General features: G+C 39.5%; 1 protein-coding gene across 1 annotated transcript in view; it reads left to right on the top strand.

The window, feature by feature from the left end:
- Positions 1 to 10297: 10297 nt before the first annotated feature.
- LOC142469736 (neural-cadherin-like) overlaps positions 10298 to 16813 on the top strand; it is a 70007-nt gene continuing 63491 nt past the window's right edge. Inside the window, exon 1 of the mRNA XM_075576337.1 lies at positions 10298 to 11608. Within this exon, the coding sequence (XP_075432452.1) occupies positions 10549 to 11608 (1060 nt within the window). The 5' untranslated portion in view covers positions 10298 to 10548. The remainder of the gene's footprint in view (positions 11609 to 16813) is intronic.

Genomic DNA, 16813 nt, shown 5'->3' with positions numbered 1-16813 from the left:
ACGTCTCTGGCAGACCCCTAGACACACCCACAGATGGCACGTACCATGGCCGAAAAACGCGCCCGCTTGAAGTGGGTGACGTCACGACCGCACACGCCTCCGCACAGGCGAAGGCACTATGGACCTGGCCTTAGACTTCCTAGCTTCCTCGCTACTCACTGCCCCCAGGCACAGAGGAACGCCTCCCATGACTGGCCGGTCCGTTGAATGTCATGTACGATGTCCGTCTCTAGCAGGCCACCTAAAGCTGCTAAGGTAAAATTATCAACCTCCATGGACCAAAATAATCGCATTTTAATTTAAAAAAGTATTGACTTCTATTAATCAGACTCCATTTAGGTGTATGAAATGCGGTTGCAATCAGTGAAAATCACACTACAGGTAGTCCTCGTTATCCAACGTCTCACTTAACAACGAATGGCATATCCAACGATTTACAATGCAACCCTAAGGCCCGTTTTTCGACGTCAGAATGTGTTATCCAACGCTCACCGCCACTGATTAACATGGGACTCACTATACTACTGTTTCACTAGCCAACGCTACTTGCAGAACGGATTCCGTTGGATAACCGAGGACTGCATTTATGTCACTTAACTCACATTCCTGGATATGGTAGCTTCATCCCATTGGCTCTTCAGCTAAACACATATACCAAATGTTTGAACCTTACAGGCAATAAGGGAGGTGCATTGTAATGCTGCAAGGCTATTATAGAAATATGGGTAACCAGCATATATGGGTTTTGCGGGAGAAGCGTCCCAAGTTGCTTTTATGCCACCCCCAAAATCACCTTTAAACAACGCATGGAGAGATGCCTGTGCACAAAAAGCATCACACATGAGATACCTGAGATATATTCTAATTTGAAGTCTTAACTTTACTTTGTACATACAACTGAGCATTTATCCCAGATGTGTTGTGTAAAGGTGTATTTGGGGTGGTGTATAAGCAAGTTGGGACTCTCTTCCCCAGCATATAATGTTGCTCTAATCAGTACCCAGGATTCTTAAACCCTGTTTTGCCACCCTATATACGTCTTCATAAGACTATGATCAAGGCCCCCATTTTCCACAGAAGTGCAGCACTTTTGGAAATCAGAATACATCGGGATTAGCAAACAAGACACCTGGAGTCTGTTTTCAATACTGCGGATCCCATTCTTGACTATGCCAACTCAAACTGATATAATATAGTCTTACTTAGGACCACAGTGAAAGAATGGCAGTATTAGTTTTAGAAGGTTAAAACCAAGTGGTTGATACTTTCCTAAAGTTGCGGCTCTAATTAATAGAGGAGGTGCAGTGCCATTGTCTGCTAATATGTCACCGCAATTGTATTGTATTGTATGTCTTTATATAGCGCCATTAATGTACATAGCGCTTCACAGTAGTAATACATGTGGTAATCAAATAAATAACAGATAATATAAATAACAGATCATGGGAATAAGTGCTTTAGACATAAAAGTAACATTAAGGAAGAGGAGTCCCTGCCCCGAGGAGCTTACAGTCTAATTGGTAGGTAGGGAGAACGTACAAAGACAGTAGGAGGGAGTTCTAGTAAGTGCATCTGCAGGGGGCCAAGCTTTATGTATCGTGTTCAGAATATCCACAGTGCTACTCATATGCTTCTTTAAGCAAGTGTGTCTTAAGGTGGGTCTTAAAGGTGGATAGAGAGGGTGCTAGTCGGGTACTGAGGGGAAGGGCATTCCAGAGGTGTGGGGCAGTTAGTGAAAAAGGTTTAAGGCGGGAGAGGGCTTTAGATACAAAGGGGGTAGAAAGAAGACATCCTTGAGCAGAACGCAAGAGTCTGGATGGTGCATAACGAGAAATTAGGGCTGAGATGTAAGGAGGGGCAGAAGAGTGTAAAGCTTTAAAAGTGAGGAGAAGAATGGAGTGTGAGATGCGGGATTTGATCGGAAGCCAGGAGAGGGATTTCATGAGGGGAGATGCTGGGACAGATCTAGGAAAGAGTAGAGTGATTCTGGCAGCAGCGTTAAGGATAGATTGTAGGGGAGACAGATGAGAGGCAGTTATGCCACAAAATAGAGCAGGTGTTTCTTAATTATCTCAGGTTTTCCTATTCTGACTGTGCTTGTGAGAGACATTACACTGTACTAAAAGAAATCCAATGTATATATAGTCTTGCTGCATTTTTTAAATTAGATTATTGTATTTCTTCTTTATTTTCAGTTGGTGAAATTGGTGCTGCTCTTTGAAGTATGGTTAGGACTTCCACTCCGCCATTTGACTCAGTATAACAACCGCAATCTTCGGTAGCCACACTTTTAAAAAAGTAGTCTCACAGCAAGACATTTTATTCTTTTTTTACATTTATTGCAGAAATCTGGACGCACAACGTTTCGGGGGGCTGAACCCCCTTCCTCGGGTACAATGTTTACAAAAGAAACCCAGAGCAGATGTACTACTCATTTAGATGTTTGTATTTGATATATGAGTATGGCATGCTCTGGCACAAACACATCTCTCAATCCCTGACATACAACCTTATGGTATGTCAACTTGACACAAGAAATGTTTTTATTGAGTTCGGCCTATCGCCCCGGAGGCGTCTGCAACATATGGCAAAACAATGCTACAAAAATATGAGTAAAGTAATCAGAACACTGTCTTTCCATTTTACACAACACCTGGAGGGTCTGGGTAATGAATGAACAGATTAATTGCTGGTGCCAGATATGTATAATCTTGCAATTATTTTGCTGGCGCAAATCAGCAGTAAACATAAAACGGAGTTGTGCCTAAGCGCAGGCCGTTGCCATGGATACACATCAGGGAAGTGTGGAGTACACACTGCATGGCGTATACAGAGCACAGTAATCATATAAAAAGAATGAGCATGCAAATGTTATTTGTGGCTATGCTTGATGCTCTTCTGCCTCTGTGCATTCCTTGAGCCTGTGCATCTTGATAACGATTATAATCCATTAAGGTCTATTTTGCAATGCAAAAAAAATGAATACAATACTTCTGGAACATAAAAGGGGTGAGTGATATATTCAGGCAATATCTCAAATATTGGAACTTGATGTCCATTCCAAAACAGTGGTAAAATAACTTTGTGTCTTAAGATGAGTAGATAAGGGTCCCCTTTCCTGTTAATCATTGACTGCTATATCTCTGCCCACTATAGTTACATTAATAATTGGACTGAAAAGTTCAAGTAGCTCTTTAGAAGCCCGGAAAAAATGTAGATAGGTTGCAGGTTGTGATATCTTGAGTATACACAAAGAAGAGACCTTTGACAACCACAAAGCTTGGTGCATACAGTACTATTATATTTATATCTTTCTTGTTGGTTGTCCTTTACAAAGTACAACACCCTAACATGAACCTAGCACTAATTGTAATATTAGTTATCTTCCCAGTATTTACTGGTGCACCAACATCTTTGGATTATTGTGATTTAGGTTATGGTTTGGTATGTCATTAGCAGTACTTTGACATTGTACAGAATATTATGAACTGTGAATTGCTTACCCTTAAATGGTGGATTCCTTGACTCTGACTACCAGTGTTACCGTATACCCTCCTCTTCTAATATAGCATTTCATGCATGTAGCATTTGATTTTCACCAATTGCTCTTAGTGAGTAGGGATTGTGAATATAACTAAACATTTCTGATGTACCCTCCCCAAAAGCTGTTTTTTCGACTAGTGTACAGTCTAAGGTTAATGAGACAGCCACATAACTATTCCTCACATACCCTCAAAGAAAAGCAAAATTGAGATATAATTAATTCCCTTAGTCCTTTCTTGGGGCAATTTTCATTAAACTGCTATAGAGACGATTGGGGCCACTACAGCAGGGAAACACCAATTGAAGACATTGGAAGTCTCAGTGTGATAGTGCCCTTGTCAGCACTATTGCAGTTTAATGATTAACCCCCTTAGGCTACGCTTATAGTGCCGGCAACGGGACGGCGACTTCAAGCTGTGGTCACTGGAAAAATCAAATTGAGATGACTTCCAGCGATCGCGACCAAGCCATCGCTCCATCACTCTGTCGCGTCGCGCTTACTATAAGTGCACGCGACGGCTGCAATGCATTTGTTTTTACGCGACGTCGCAGTCGCCAGCACTATAAGCCAGCCTTAGGCTTGTTATATAGTAGGCGCTGGTGAGCGCCCGGCGTTGCGCATGCACGTGGTGCGCGCGTTTCATTTACATAGTTGTAAGCGGTGGCGTGAAGCAGAGGTACAGTTCAAGCCCCCTACCATGTCATCTTGGATAAAAAATACAGAACAAAAAAAAATGTTCAATAAAGAATTTGGAACTGTCATAACAGGGCCAGAGCTTGAAACATGCTTTTCTACTAACATAATATAGCATGAACTATTTGTTATGTACTATTTGCTCTCTAGCGATTAATCACAGTACAATTAATTTTTTACTGCACATCAACCACTGGTACCCATAAACTGTCAGGTAGCACCCTACCACACACATGGTAGACAAAGAAGAATTGTACCCAGGCACACACAGTGTAAACGTCTGTTCTGGATTAGTTGGGGATAGGCTCACCCATCAGACGTCACAGCGATAGCCGAGCTGTGATTGGCTTGGCAGCGTCACATGGCGCGACAGCAGTGCGAAAATAAATTTTTCATGTCTTTCCTTCGATCTGCCGGGTCAACGCTTGCTGCCGTAAGCGCGCGTGTCGGAAGTATAGAAGATCAGGTTTAAACAAAGTCAATTATAATTGACGCACGCACAGTAGCACACGCGCGCGCTCTATATTACACTCCTTAGAGTGAAATTTAGGACCCACTTCTCTATTGTTTAGTGGTGACTTAGTGGCCAGTATCTCAATAGATTTACCACCTGCTAATCCTAATGATCTAATTGTAATCCTGTATCTTGATAGTGGCAAACAAACAATATGTACATTCAGTTCTGCACATGTAATTATAATATCTACCTCTAGATGTCATCCAAATGCTTTGCTGTGTTTGCTCTAGTTTTAGGATGTGCATTCTAGGCAAAACATTCAGGCTTTGTACAAAAAGTCATGTGAAAGCAGCATATGAATGATTTGCTTCTAGATGGGCTTGCAATGCATTAGAACATGGGTGGGCAACCCCGTCCTCAAGAGCCACCAACAGGTCAGGTTTTAAGGATATCCCTACATCAGCACAGGTCAGTGTGACCCCCCAAAAATTAGCATGCTGCTTTAAACAATTTATCCATATTATCCAATTTATACATAGATTGTAAGCTCCACGGGGCAGGGACCTGTGTCTGCAAAATGTCTCTGTAAAGCGCTGCGTACAACTAGCAGCGCTATACAAGAACATGCTATTATTATTATTATCCCACAAATAAGCACATTTCTCTGTCACCAAAAAAATGACATTGAAGCAGCCAATCACTGCTGCTCCCAAATTACGCAAACTCTTTTTTTTGTTAAAGCCCCAGCTTGCCACAGTTTTACGAAACAATACCTATGTGAATAACAACAAATGGAAACTACTTGTAAGTTAGCAGTTTCAGCTTTGGCATTGACGGTTGAAAAACGGTTAAGAGTAGAATCATACAAGACTGATTCCTGAAGACTCCTAACTAATAGAGGGAAAAGGTTGTAAACTTGTAGTGATAAATGATGGGTTATAAATAGGTTTTCTGGTTTAGGTTTTTACCAAAAAACACCAGGGACTGATCATCTTGCACTGACAGTTAAAACCTATAAATACTGGAAATTAAGCATGATTTCTTATTGAATTAGACTTCTTGTAGAAACCCAGCCACAGAGGATACAAAGGCAACAAGGGGCAGATTGGGCCGTGGGGACACTGGGCAAATGGCCGGTGGGTCCATGAGCCGGTGCCACGGCATGCTGTGGGGGTCGGGGCTGCGCTATGCATCGTGGTTACAGAGGCCCCTCACTCTTTCCCACAACAATAAAACTGATTTCCGGGGGACAGAGAGCGGCCCTCCCCCATCGACTTCGCAGCATGACAATGCGTCATGACGTGACGCAGCAACGTCATGATGCCGCAATGTCGCGGGAGGAGGGCTGGCAGGTTAGTGACATGTCCGGCCCACATTTCACCTCAAATCCGCCCCTGAAGGCAACCCATAGGAAGTATGGAAACTAAAAATAGTGCACAGATAAACATACATTTTTTTAAATAAAATGAAAATGCCGGAAAAACAAAACAATAAACACCGAAAACCGAATCCTCTAGTTATAAAGCATTTCAGAGAGAGAATTCAAAATTAAGGCTATTTTGGGGGTGCTCTCTAACAATATTTTTCATCTATAGGAGAAATGGTACAGCACATTTGATCAGAATAATAGAAGAAAGAGTAAATAAAGGGTATTAAAAGAAAACATGCAAATTGCCTGGGAGTTGTACAGATGCCAAAGTCTTGATTGAGATCTAATATTGCAGGTTGCTATTTAATATTAATTGCAGTGGGGCAATGTGCGGGGTTTTTACATGTTTATATATGGGTTCAAAAGACTACACATAAAGAAATTCTTGTAGGGGAGGTTTGTGACTAGTAGTAACAATAAACAGTATTATTACTGCACACTGTGCCGTGTATAAATTATTTAAAACATGCAAGCCATGAGAATAATAAGCTAGGGATTTAAATATATGATTAAGGAAAAGATGCAGTTTAGTAATGATCATAAATTAGCCCCACTGTTTGGAAATCCTTTGTCTTTCCCATCACTGTGTACCACACACTTTATCCCATAGTGATGCCGTACTGCTGGTTGAATATTAAGATGTTTATGATGGCCATTTCTGTTGAATTTAAGAAAGACTAAATACTCATTAAACAGCAAGCTCCAGTTTTCCACTGAGCCGAACAGTTAAATAATGACCTGCTTTGTTTATAGATGGTATCCTACTTGCATTTAATGTTCCAGTTTTCCATCAGCATCTCCAGATTTCACCATAAATACATTTGCTTGATACCCTACTTGAACATAACAAGCTAATGTCATCTTATGTGTGTAACCGCCACGCTCCCTCCGTTCTCCTGCCATGGACTTTGTATTCACAAGTCAGTATAACCAGCAGTATACTGATGAGACCCAAAAGGTCGAAACAGCTGTCTGTAAGTAGGTTTATAGCTTATGCAATTCTTTAACCCATGCTGTGCTGAAAAGCTGTGTAATACAGCAGGCATAAGCTTATATGGATACATGTAACATTGGTTAAGAAGTAACAGGTGACACTGTGTGCTCATTTGCATGTCATTACCCAGAATCCCTGGCTGCAGTGTAAGCACTGTATACCAAGAGAATGGGGAAAGGCAGGGCTGGAGACCTGTCTGAGACACGTGACTGTGCTCACACGTGATATTTGTATTTGCAAGCCACTCTCAATATATAATGGGACAACCATTTGTATTCACACAGCATCATTCTTTGTTTAGTTTCTGTTAACTCTCAATGACTGAATTTTAAACCAAGGATAGCCTGGAAAAAAATGTATTAGTCTACTAAAGTTGTAATCCATTTTTATATAAATACTTTATTTATTTTGTTGCAATTGGAAAGTTAAATTTTTAGATACAAAAACAATATACAACATTTACTCAGCAATAGTTTGAAGTTGAATAATTAGTTTTGGGTTTTTTTGGTCTTCAAATATATTTATAGCTTACTGATACTATTTTTAACTGTGCATGTGTACAGTGCATTCTAATCAGTCCTTCAAAATTCCATGATATTTTGAAACTGTCAATTTGAGTTTGGGAATACTTTTTCACCCCCTTACAAAGGGGCCTCAATATTCTAATTATTTAAAAACTTTAACTCATAGAATGCTGTTAAAATATTATTTTTGGTAGCACAAAACCAAGAAATTATTACTTATAATACATATATTTTTATTCCTATTATTAAATGTAAAAGCACGTTTTAATTTTCTCATATCACTAATAAAAGCAAGGCCAATTTAAACTTTAGTCACTTTTAAAGTGCTCTACAATACAAATGGTTATTGTTAAAGCATGTTTTAACCCCACTCAGAGAAAAGGGGGTTAATAAACATTGTGTTTACCACTATTGTTATGCCCTGAGAGAAGATGATATTGTTTAGAACCGGATGACATTTTAATTTGAGTGTAACACAACATATTATTTTTGTTATTACACATTACTCTTCCGCACAAAATACTGTGGTTCATCAACTATGTTATGTGCTTTGTTCTATGATTAGTATTAATGATACTACATTTACATTAAAGTGTCCCTCTAGTAATAAAAGTCACATTGTAGCAATGAGACCTCGGGGATGCCTGCATATTTTTGCACATGATTTCCCAGTTATATTTGCATAGTCTAATAGTCAAGATCATTTTTATGTTCTCAGCCGCAATGAGAATAAGTAGTGTGCACATTGTGCATCATCCCCTTATTTCTAACAATCTGTCGTCAATTGTCTAACATTAACATAACGAGTTACAGGAATACTGCTTAAGTTACAAAATATGCTGGGCTGCACAGAATGTGAATCAGCTGCAACAATGAATATTGTGACACACGCGTATCAGCTCTTCTGTAGTTAATATCGTGTAAAAGAAGGAAGGGCAGCTTTTCTGATTCAGGGGGAACAGGAAATGACACTTTTATGGCTAGCAGCGGTACCTGAGAGAACCTGGAAATATACTTCAGTTTAGGGGCGGCCAACTACCGTCCTCAAGGGCCACCAACAGGTTAGGTGTCAGGATATCCCTGCTTCAGCACGGTGGTACTGATTGAGCTATCTGTGCTGAAGCAGGGATATCCTGAAAACCTGACATGCTGGTGGCCCTTGAGGACTAGAGTTGTTTCCCCCCCCCCTGCTTTAGTTTATGTTACTAAGAGGTTTGAAGCTGTAACGCACCCCGCACTAAATAATAGTAGTAAATATGTCCCCTGTGTATCATACACCAAAAATGACATTGTAAGCTTCTTAGGGCAGTAGAAGTAATTAAGTATACCACACATTATTTAGCAGAATGCTCACAGATCTTGTTAATCTCCTATAGAAACAGATTGGAGGCTTCACTGCCTTCCTCTGGACTTTGTATCCTGATACTGTAGGTTTAGCTACATACAGGGGTGTTCTAAAGGAGCAGCAATACATTTCCAAAGAGATAAGTACAGTATACAAAGTGGGCACCCATATTAAATTAACAGGTTATGTTGTGACTGCAAAACTGCAGGAGAAACAAGACATCAGGTTTATAAAATAAATAATATCCACATTTTGCTGTTATATATTTTATGCTATTAATACTAAGTTTTCCACCAGTTGTCTCATCTGGGAGACTTTTGAGAAACTTCACTGTACAGTGTTTCCTGATGGTGCAGTATCTTCCCCTTCTTTTGAATGGAGCTGCAATCATCCAGAGCAAGAGGAGGACAGCTTCACAGCAGGTTGAATAGGACGTTAAGAGACTCCGTGTGCATTTTTCTTTCCTCACTGAAGCCACTAGTCACTACATGCCTGTCTTGCTTTATCATTAAACAGCATTGCATATACTCTGTAGAATGACAGAGAACTGAAGTCAGACATTAGAAGTTGCAAAAATGTAACCTAATGGTAGGTTGTAAAAATATTTAGCTTGACCAACCACAGATGAAATGATAATGTATAAACATTTTGAAACCTTACCTGAGAACTGACCAGTATGCACACTGGATTATCTTGCAATTAATACCTTACACAAAAAAAGCCGGGTCAAACGTATTGTAAATGATCCTTTCACAGTTTACATTGTTTGGCATTGCAGCTCCCTCTGGCACTTAATAGGTTAATTTTGTCAAGCACAATTGTAAACAAACAGGTGCACCTAATTTATGCCAATTGGGTTGTCTTTGTGGGATGTACTCATTTAGGTGCAGTATGTATCAGGTTCTTTCAGGTGCAAAACTGGAGCAGAACTGGTGCAGACTGGGTGCAAAACTCCCCAAAAAACAGCACAACGTTTTTCATGGAAACATCCCAATGCTTTTATTATGATTTTTCTTGGATAACTGGGGTGCTGGGGTGTACCAATTTTTCCTTTCAAGTGACTTCGATGTATAATCCGCTACGTTTTGATGTATGTATGTGCATGTTATTATCCACCAATGTATCACTCATCTGGTGCTGTATGCCTAATAGATTTGAACAAACCTGTGCATTTTCAAAGAAAAAGTGATGTGCATTTTAAAAATAAAAATCACTTTTCTAAGGTATTAACCTTTAGAAAACGAGATCCAAATGGCTTTGCCCTTTTAAAAAAAAACGGATTTCGCTCTCCTTTAACTAAGCCTAACCACGCAGTTACTGTGTGTTCATGCTCTGGGAACTCTGCATAGTATCGATGGTGTGTGTGAGCTGATCTCCACCCACAGGAGGGGCTGTTAAACTCCTAGAACTTCACCAGTTCTGCAGATTTCTGCAGTAAACTCTCTTAAGCTCACAAAGCTGAGTGATATTTTTTATTTACAAAGAAGAACACAGATATTACTTGGAACATGCTGTATTATAGTTTCGCATGACTAAAACCAACACCTTCTTTTCCCACTGGAATGATGCACCTTATGAACAAAGCTAGCTTTTCTTGTTATATTTTGAGATGTGCCCTGGTGTCAACAGTGGCAATTGCTTCTGCGTGGGGAGATGGACCTGGGCTGAAAAGACCTGCCTTCTCTGGATCTGTGCAAGAGAACTGGCCAGTAGGGACTAAAGTGAACGGATTGAACATCCACCTGAATCGAATTAATCCAGAGCCTTGGTGTTCTAAGGTGCCAGGACGCAAGTGGCACTTACAACTGCTAGGGGAAGAGAGGTCTAATTTCGAGATTTATTTCCACCACAGATATGCTCAATTGTCTCTTAAAACGACCCAGATGCTGGACAGGGAGAGAAGATCCAAATATGTGTTCAGGCTGGGATTGTGCTGCAAACATTGCCTCTCCCAGGACAACATAGTCACGGAGTTGGCTTTGGTTACTGTGCAAGTGTTGGATGTTAATGACAACGCTCCTCAGTTTACCTCCATCAACATTTCCTCGTCCAAGATCAGCCTGGATGAAACCACCGGGCTCACGTCTGTAGTGTACAGGGCGAGTGCGGAGGACCCAGATCAGGGGACCAACGCGGACCTAGTGTACTTTGCAGATCCAGTAAGCACCTACTTCTTTGTAATCCCCAAGACGGGCCAGGTGGTCTTGGTTGATTCCATTCTGAATGTCAGAAAACCCATAAATCTAACCATCTTTGCCAGGGACCACGGGCAGCCACCTCTGGTTAGTTCACCTCTCGAGGTGGAAATCTGCCCTCGGGTCAAGAAGTTCTCGCTACCCAAAAAAGAAGGGACTTACCTCGGTCTCATGAGACAGAAGAGGTCACCTATGCTGCCTGATTCCTTCTATGCTATCTCCATGCCCGAGGATGCCACTGTGGGCTCCACTGTCACAACCCTGGTGCCCAGGGCGTTTGATGCCCCCTGGTTTGAATTAGTATCCCCCTATGAGGACTCCCCTATTGCAGTGAACAGGGAAACCGGCGAGTTGACACTCTTCAGGACCTTGGACAGAGAATCCGCTGCAAACCATGAATGTCTCATCAAAGTTTTGGACAGACCTGGTAAGAAGCAAACTGTGACTTTGTGGGAAGGTTTTATTAGTAAATGCATGCTTCAAACTAATAATAATGGGGGCAAATATTCATATCATCGCGCTGTAAGATAAGGGGATATGCTCTTAAGGGAAGGATGATGCTGGTTCGAGGCAAATTACATGTGAATGTCTATGTATTAAATATAATGTATGTGTTCAATAAGCTTACATTTAATTTGGTACTAGAAGCACACATATATTCATACAGTGACATGGGTCACTGTACACTTAGGGGTGTATTATCAAGGATGGAGCAAATAGAGTTATTCAGGAAAGCAGCAGCATAGTGACCCTGAAACCCCAGAATCACTAGACCCTTGCATTTTAGAAGTAACCAGTGCATTGGCAAGCAGAGGTGAAAGCACTTTGTTGGCACTTGAATAGAATGCTGATTGATTTCCCCAAAATACCTGGTTTGGCTCAGGGCCCATAAAAGGGATGTGAAACTACCAGGGCAATGGGTGGGATAGCTGCTCAAAGTCAAGTCTGTGCTGAACTTTTCTATGATGCTTAGTGAATGTTCTTAAAGCTGCAGTTCAGTCAATATCCTGCATGTGTGTTTTTTTTTAATAAATCAGTTCTGTAGTAAGAAAAAATACTTTTAGCATTTTCTGTTTTAAAAAAAACAACTTTGAAAGACCAATTTTTTTGTATTCTATTTTAACAAGCATGCTTGTTCCTATAGCAACGATTTACGTTCCCCATATTTAAAGATGTCGCCAAACTTTGCCGATCAATAGACGGAGAACGAATTGACCGGCAGCTATGCAGTTCTTTAGGTAATTAGAGATTTCCCACATGAAACTATTGAAGTAAAAAAAAAAAAAAAAAAGACTGAACTGCAGCTTTAATAATGCTTCACAGTGTCTGCAGCTCTTGGATACACAATATGTTTTTTTGTCTTAATTTTACTGCTGAAAGGTTAACTATTAGACCCAGGTGGCGATCTCCAGTCCTCAAGGGCCACCAACAGGTCAGGTTTTCAGGCTATCCCAGCTTTAGCACAGGTAGCTCATTCAGTGGCTCATAATGACTGAGCCACTGTTTGAGCCACCTGTTCTGAAGCCATGCTTGAAAACGAGAAGTAACTCTCAATGTATTACTTCTTAGTAAAACATTTTATAAATAAATAATAAATATCCCGAAAACCTGGGCTGTTGGTGGCCCTTGAGAACTGGATTTGCACACATGAAAAATACATGAATTCTGCAGTAAGTAATGCTAGTGATACAAACAAGTGATAACTCACAAAAGTCTATGGTAATATGCGCTAGCAATGCAATTATGAAAGAGTGAGTGTGAGAAATCTCATTTTTCTACCGTAGAGCTATGAAATATATGTCTTTATTACTTATTTTAGGGTTAATAATAATAATAATAATAATAACTATTACATATAGCTCTGTTCTCCCAATGGGACTCAGAACGTGTCACAATTACAGTATAGCGAGCAGTACACAGGACATAGGAATATTTAGAGACACAGTCCCTGCCCAGATAACCTTACAATCCATATGTTTTTTTTATGGTGCCTGAGGAACAGAGAGATAACGAGACTTATCCAAGGTCAGGCCAGGTTCCCCTGATTTAAACTCAGTATCACTGCTAGTAGTCAGTGTCTTTACTCACTGTGCCACTCCTTCTACCTGGCTGGAGGTTGGCTAGTCTTAAATTGCCTATGTATATAACAGCCATTATATACTGTAGAAAGGCAAGATAGGCCTAATGCCAGCCTGGATTAAGGGATACTAATTAGTAGTCTAATATTGTCAGGTATCAGAGTTTAGTGAAGAGCACGTGAAAGAGTAAGTTAGCGTTAATTACTCATTTTAAATAAAAGAGGTAAATAGCCCTCTATCACTGCTTTACCGCTACTGATATGGCTTTAGTGAATAAATAGATAAATAAAACTGTTATTAAACAGAGACCTTTAGTGAATATAGGGAAAAAAAGAAAATCCCTGATGAAGCCACGTGAGTGGTGAAACGCGTAGTAAAGTTGCTTGTTTGCCATCACCCGTTTTGCTGCGCTTCCTATTTCTTTTTTCCTTTTAGTGAATATAGGCCTATATCTCTAAAAAGATAGCTCCAGTCTATATAGTTATTTAATCAATTTAGCTAAGGATTGTTTAACCGCAAAACAACTTCATAGAGTGAAGAAGGGGGATTTGAATTAATGGTTCATAAGGTTTGCAAGAGAAATTTAACACTAAAACATAAAATAAACTTTAAATATATTCAACATTATGTCATTCTGACTGAGACACTGATTGAACCACCTGTGCTGAAGCAGGGATATCTTTAAAACCTGACCTGTTGGTGGCCCTCGAGAACTGGAGTTGGCCACCCCTGAGTTAGCGTTACCCAGAAAAATAACAAACAATACAATAATAGCAGAGTTTGGGGAAACCTGGAATACACACAGAACTGTTAGCATCACAGTCTTGCGGCTGCATCACCTTTATGGCTATATTCTTACCCACGAGTTGTGTAGCACTGTGATTGTTTCATGTCTGTCTTAAACTGTAATTAAGGAGGGAGCACGGTTGCATCAATGTTTGCGCCCAGCGCTTATAAAGATTGGGTTTTTCTAATCCCATATCAAGTTAAATTTGCTTGACCCATTTTCATCACTGGGCATTACATGTATAATCCCTCTTCCTCATTAGTTTGACCCCACCCCCACCTTCATCGCCTCTTCAACACTAAGAAAATCTAATGAAAAGCAACATTCCCACACTTTGCATAAAAGGAATAACATTGTGGTGATTAGACATTTATTGAAACATTGTATCTTTATACTGTGACACTTCTCTCATTTCTGGAAGTTTGCGTACACTTCTGCTCTTATTTTATATTCTAGCAGTAACAAAGACGACACGTACTCACAGGAAAGTCACAGAAATAAGGGATTTGAAAAAGGAAATAAAAATATTCAACATTATATTTTTCCATATTGCAGTGAATTTTACACGTTTTCGTTGTTGTTGTAAATAGCTTTCGTTTGTAATGATTTCTATTTACATGCAAACAATACAGGAATTAGGGATCACAGTCTCCCAGCTGCAAAACTGCAGCAAAAATGTTAATAGATTTCTGATAGAAATTAAAACTTTGTAGCTTCAATGGGATGTTTTTGTGTCACTTTGATGAATATGGTGTTTTTTTACTCACTTGCCCCAAACAAGTCAAATAACAACTCCAATTTGTTTTAAAATATATGTTTTATGGGTGACTTTGAAGTTGTTTTTACTTACAGCCTTATTATTATTTTCATGAGTAGCAAATCATTCAGGCTGTTTTGGGCCCAAAATTTCTATTGACTTCAGTGAGGATTTTTGGCAGAAAATAGCCCTAATGGCTGAATTGGACAATCTAGAATAAGTCCACAAAAGTTAATTAATCTCAATGAACAAATATTCTAGGCCCTTGGTTTTGCTTTAATTTATCTGGCTTAGATTGTTAATACTAGTTACATAGTAGAGTGGTTGAAGAAAGACATGCCTGTGAAGTTCAATCTATGCTATATGTAGAACACAGATACTTATCCTATATCCGTACTTACAGTATATTGATCCATAGGAAGGCAAACACAAACCCCAGTGACATATCATCTATGTCATAAAGGAAAAAATAAATTCCTTCCTTACTTCAAATATTGGCAATTCATTGTGGATTATAATTAACAGTTAGGATCAGCATCTTTTGGTTAATATTTTGCCTTCTGAATGATTATTTTTTTAGACTTTCCTTAAAACTATGAGAAAAGTCTGAAAGTTGGATTGAAAACATTTATGACTTGACATATGAATACATTTACGATTTTTAAGGACCGTGCCTATAAGTTTGTCTGCATTTGTTTTCTCAAACGTAATAATTTGTTGACATTTTTGATGCAAGTTTCATAGAACGAAGAGGTTAATGCCAGCCGAGACTGGGTGGCTGAAATAATATTGGGTGAAAAGTGTCAGTAACTAGTATCTAATACAGGGGTGCGCAAACTTTCTCTCATGTGCCCCCCTTTATCCTCTCTCTCTCCTCTGGCTCGCGCCCCCCCCCCCTCCCCCCAACTCCAGGTAAGTGAAAAGTTACAGAGGCCTCGCGCGATCCCCGGCATTTATTTTAAATGCTTTTGGAGAAGCGCGGGGCCTGTGTAACAGCAGCAACCCCACCCCCCCACCCCCAGAAAATCTCGCGCCCCCCACTTTGCGCACCCCTGATCTAATACTACGCAACTGATTTATTTAAAAAGCATATTAGATTTTGAATGAACTGCGGCTTTAACACTATACCCTTTATGGGAGAAAACATAGCTTAACATTACATTAATGTTCTTTTTGGATACAGCGTTAAGTTCACATCACGTTAAGTAGCCCAACGCACCTCCCAGTATATGTTAGGAAAGTATCGCTTCCAGAAATTAATACTGCTCAATTTGTATCTTTGCCATGCAAGAGGTGACCAAGGTCAGTAAAAATACAGTATTGCAGCTACACTAGCCTATGTGTGACCTCTAGCTAATCGTGAGATCAATACATCTGTATATAAATATATATATATATATATATATATATATATATATATATAATGTGTGTGTGTGACTATTTTATATATATATATATATATATATATATATATATATATATATAATGTGTGTGTGTGTGTGACCTCTAGCTAATCGTGAGATCAATAGATCGGTGTACAGTATATATATATATATATATATATATATATATATATATATATATATATAATATGTGTGTGTGTGTGTGACTATTATTTATTTAGTATATGGATAACAGGTGACTCACATCAACAGAATAAGTTTAGGAAGACTGCTTTATATCTATGATTGTCAAGTTCCCTGTTAAAACCAAGCCGATTTCAAGTATTTCATGTGGAGCCTGTGCTGAGCTGTTTGTATCATCCTGTTTTCCATTTCAGCTGTGTAATTTGTGCAGTGGTTCTCAAATAAACAGGGTAGTTTGAGCACAAATCTGTTAATCTCCTGGAAGGAATAGATGACAGAACATATGTGCAGGGGTGTTTGTTAAGGGAAGCTGGAATTCTTAGATGTTGTATTGTATTGTATGTCTTTATTTATATAGCGCCAAAAGTGTACTCAGCGCTTCACAAAGAATACAGTACAGGGAATTTAAAAAATACAATAAGTG

The sequence above is a fragment of the Ascaphus truei genome, chromosome 19, assembly GCF_040206685.1.
Source record: "Ascaphus truei isolate aAscTru1 chromosome 19, aAscTru1.hap1, whole genome shotgun sequence".
In the NCBI taxonomy this organism is placed as follows: domain Eukaryota; kingdom Metazoa; phylum Chordata; class Amphibia; order Anura; family Ascaphidae; genus Ascaphus; species Ascaphus truei.
This window is presented reverse-complemented; position numbering and strand designations above follow the sequence as displayed.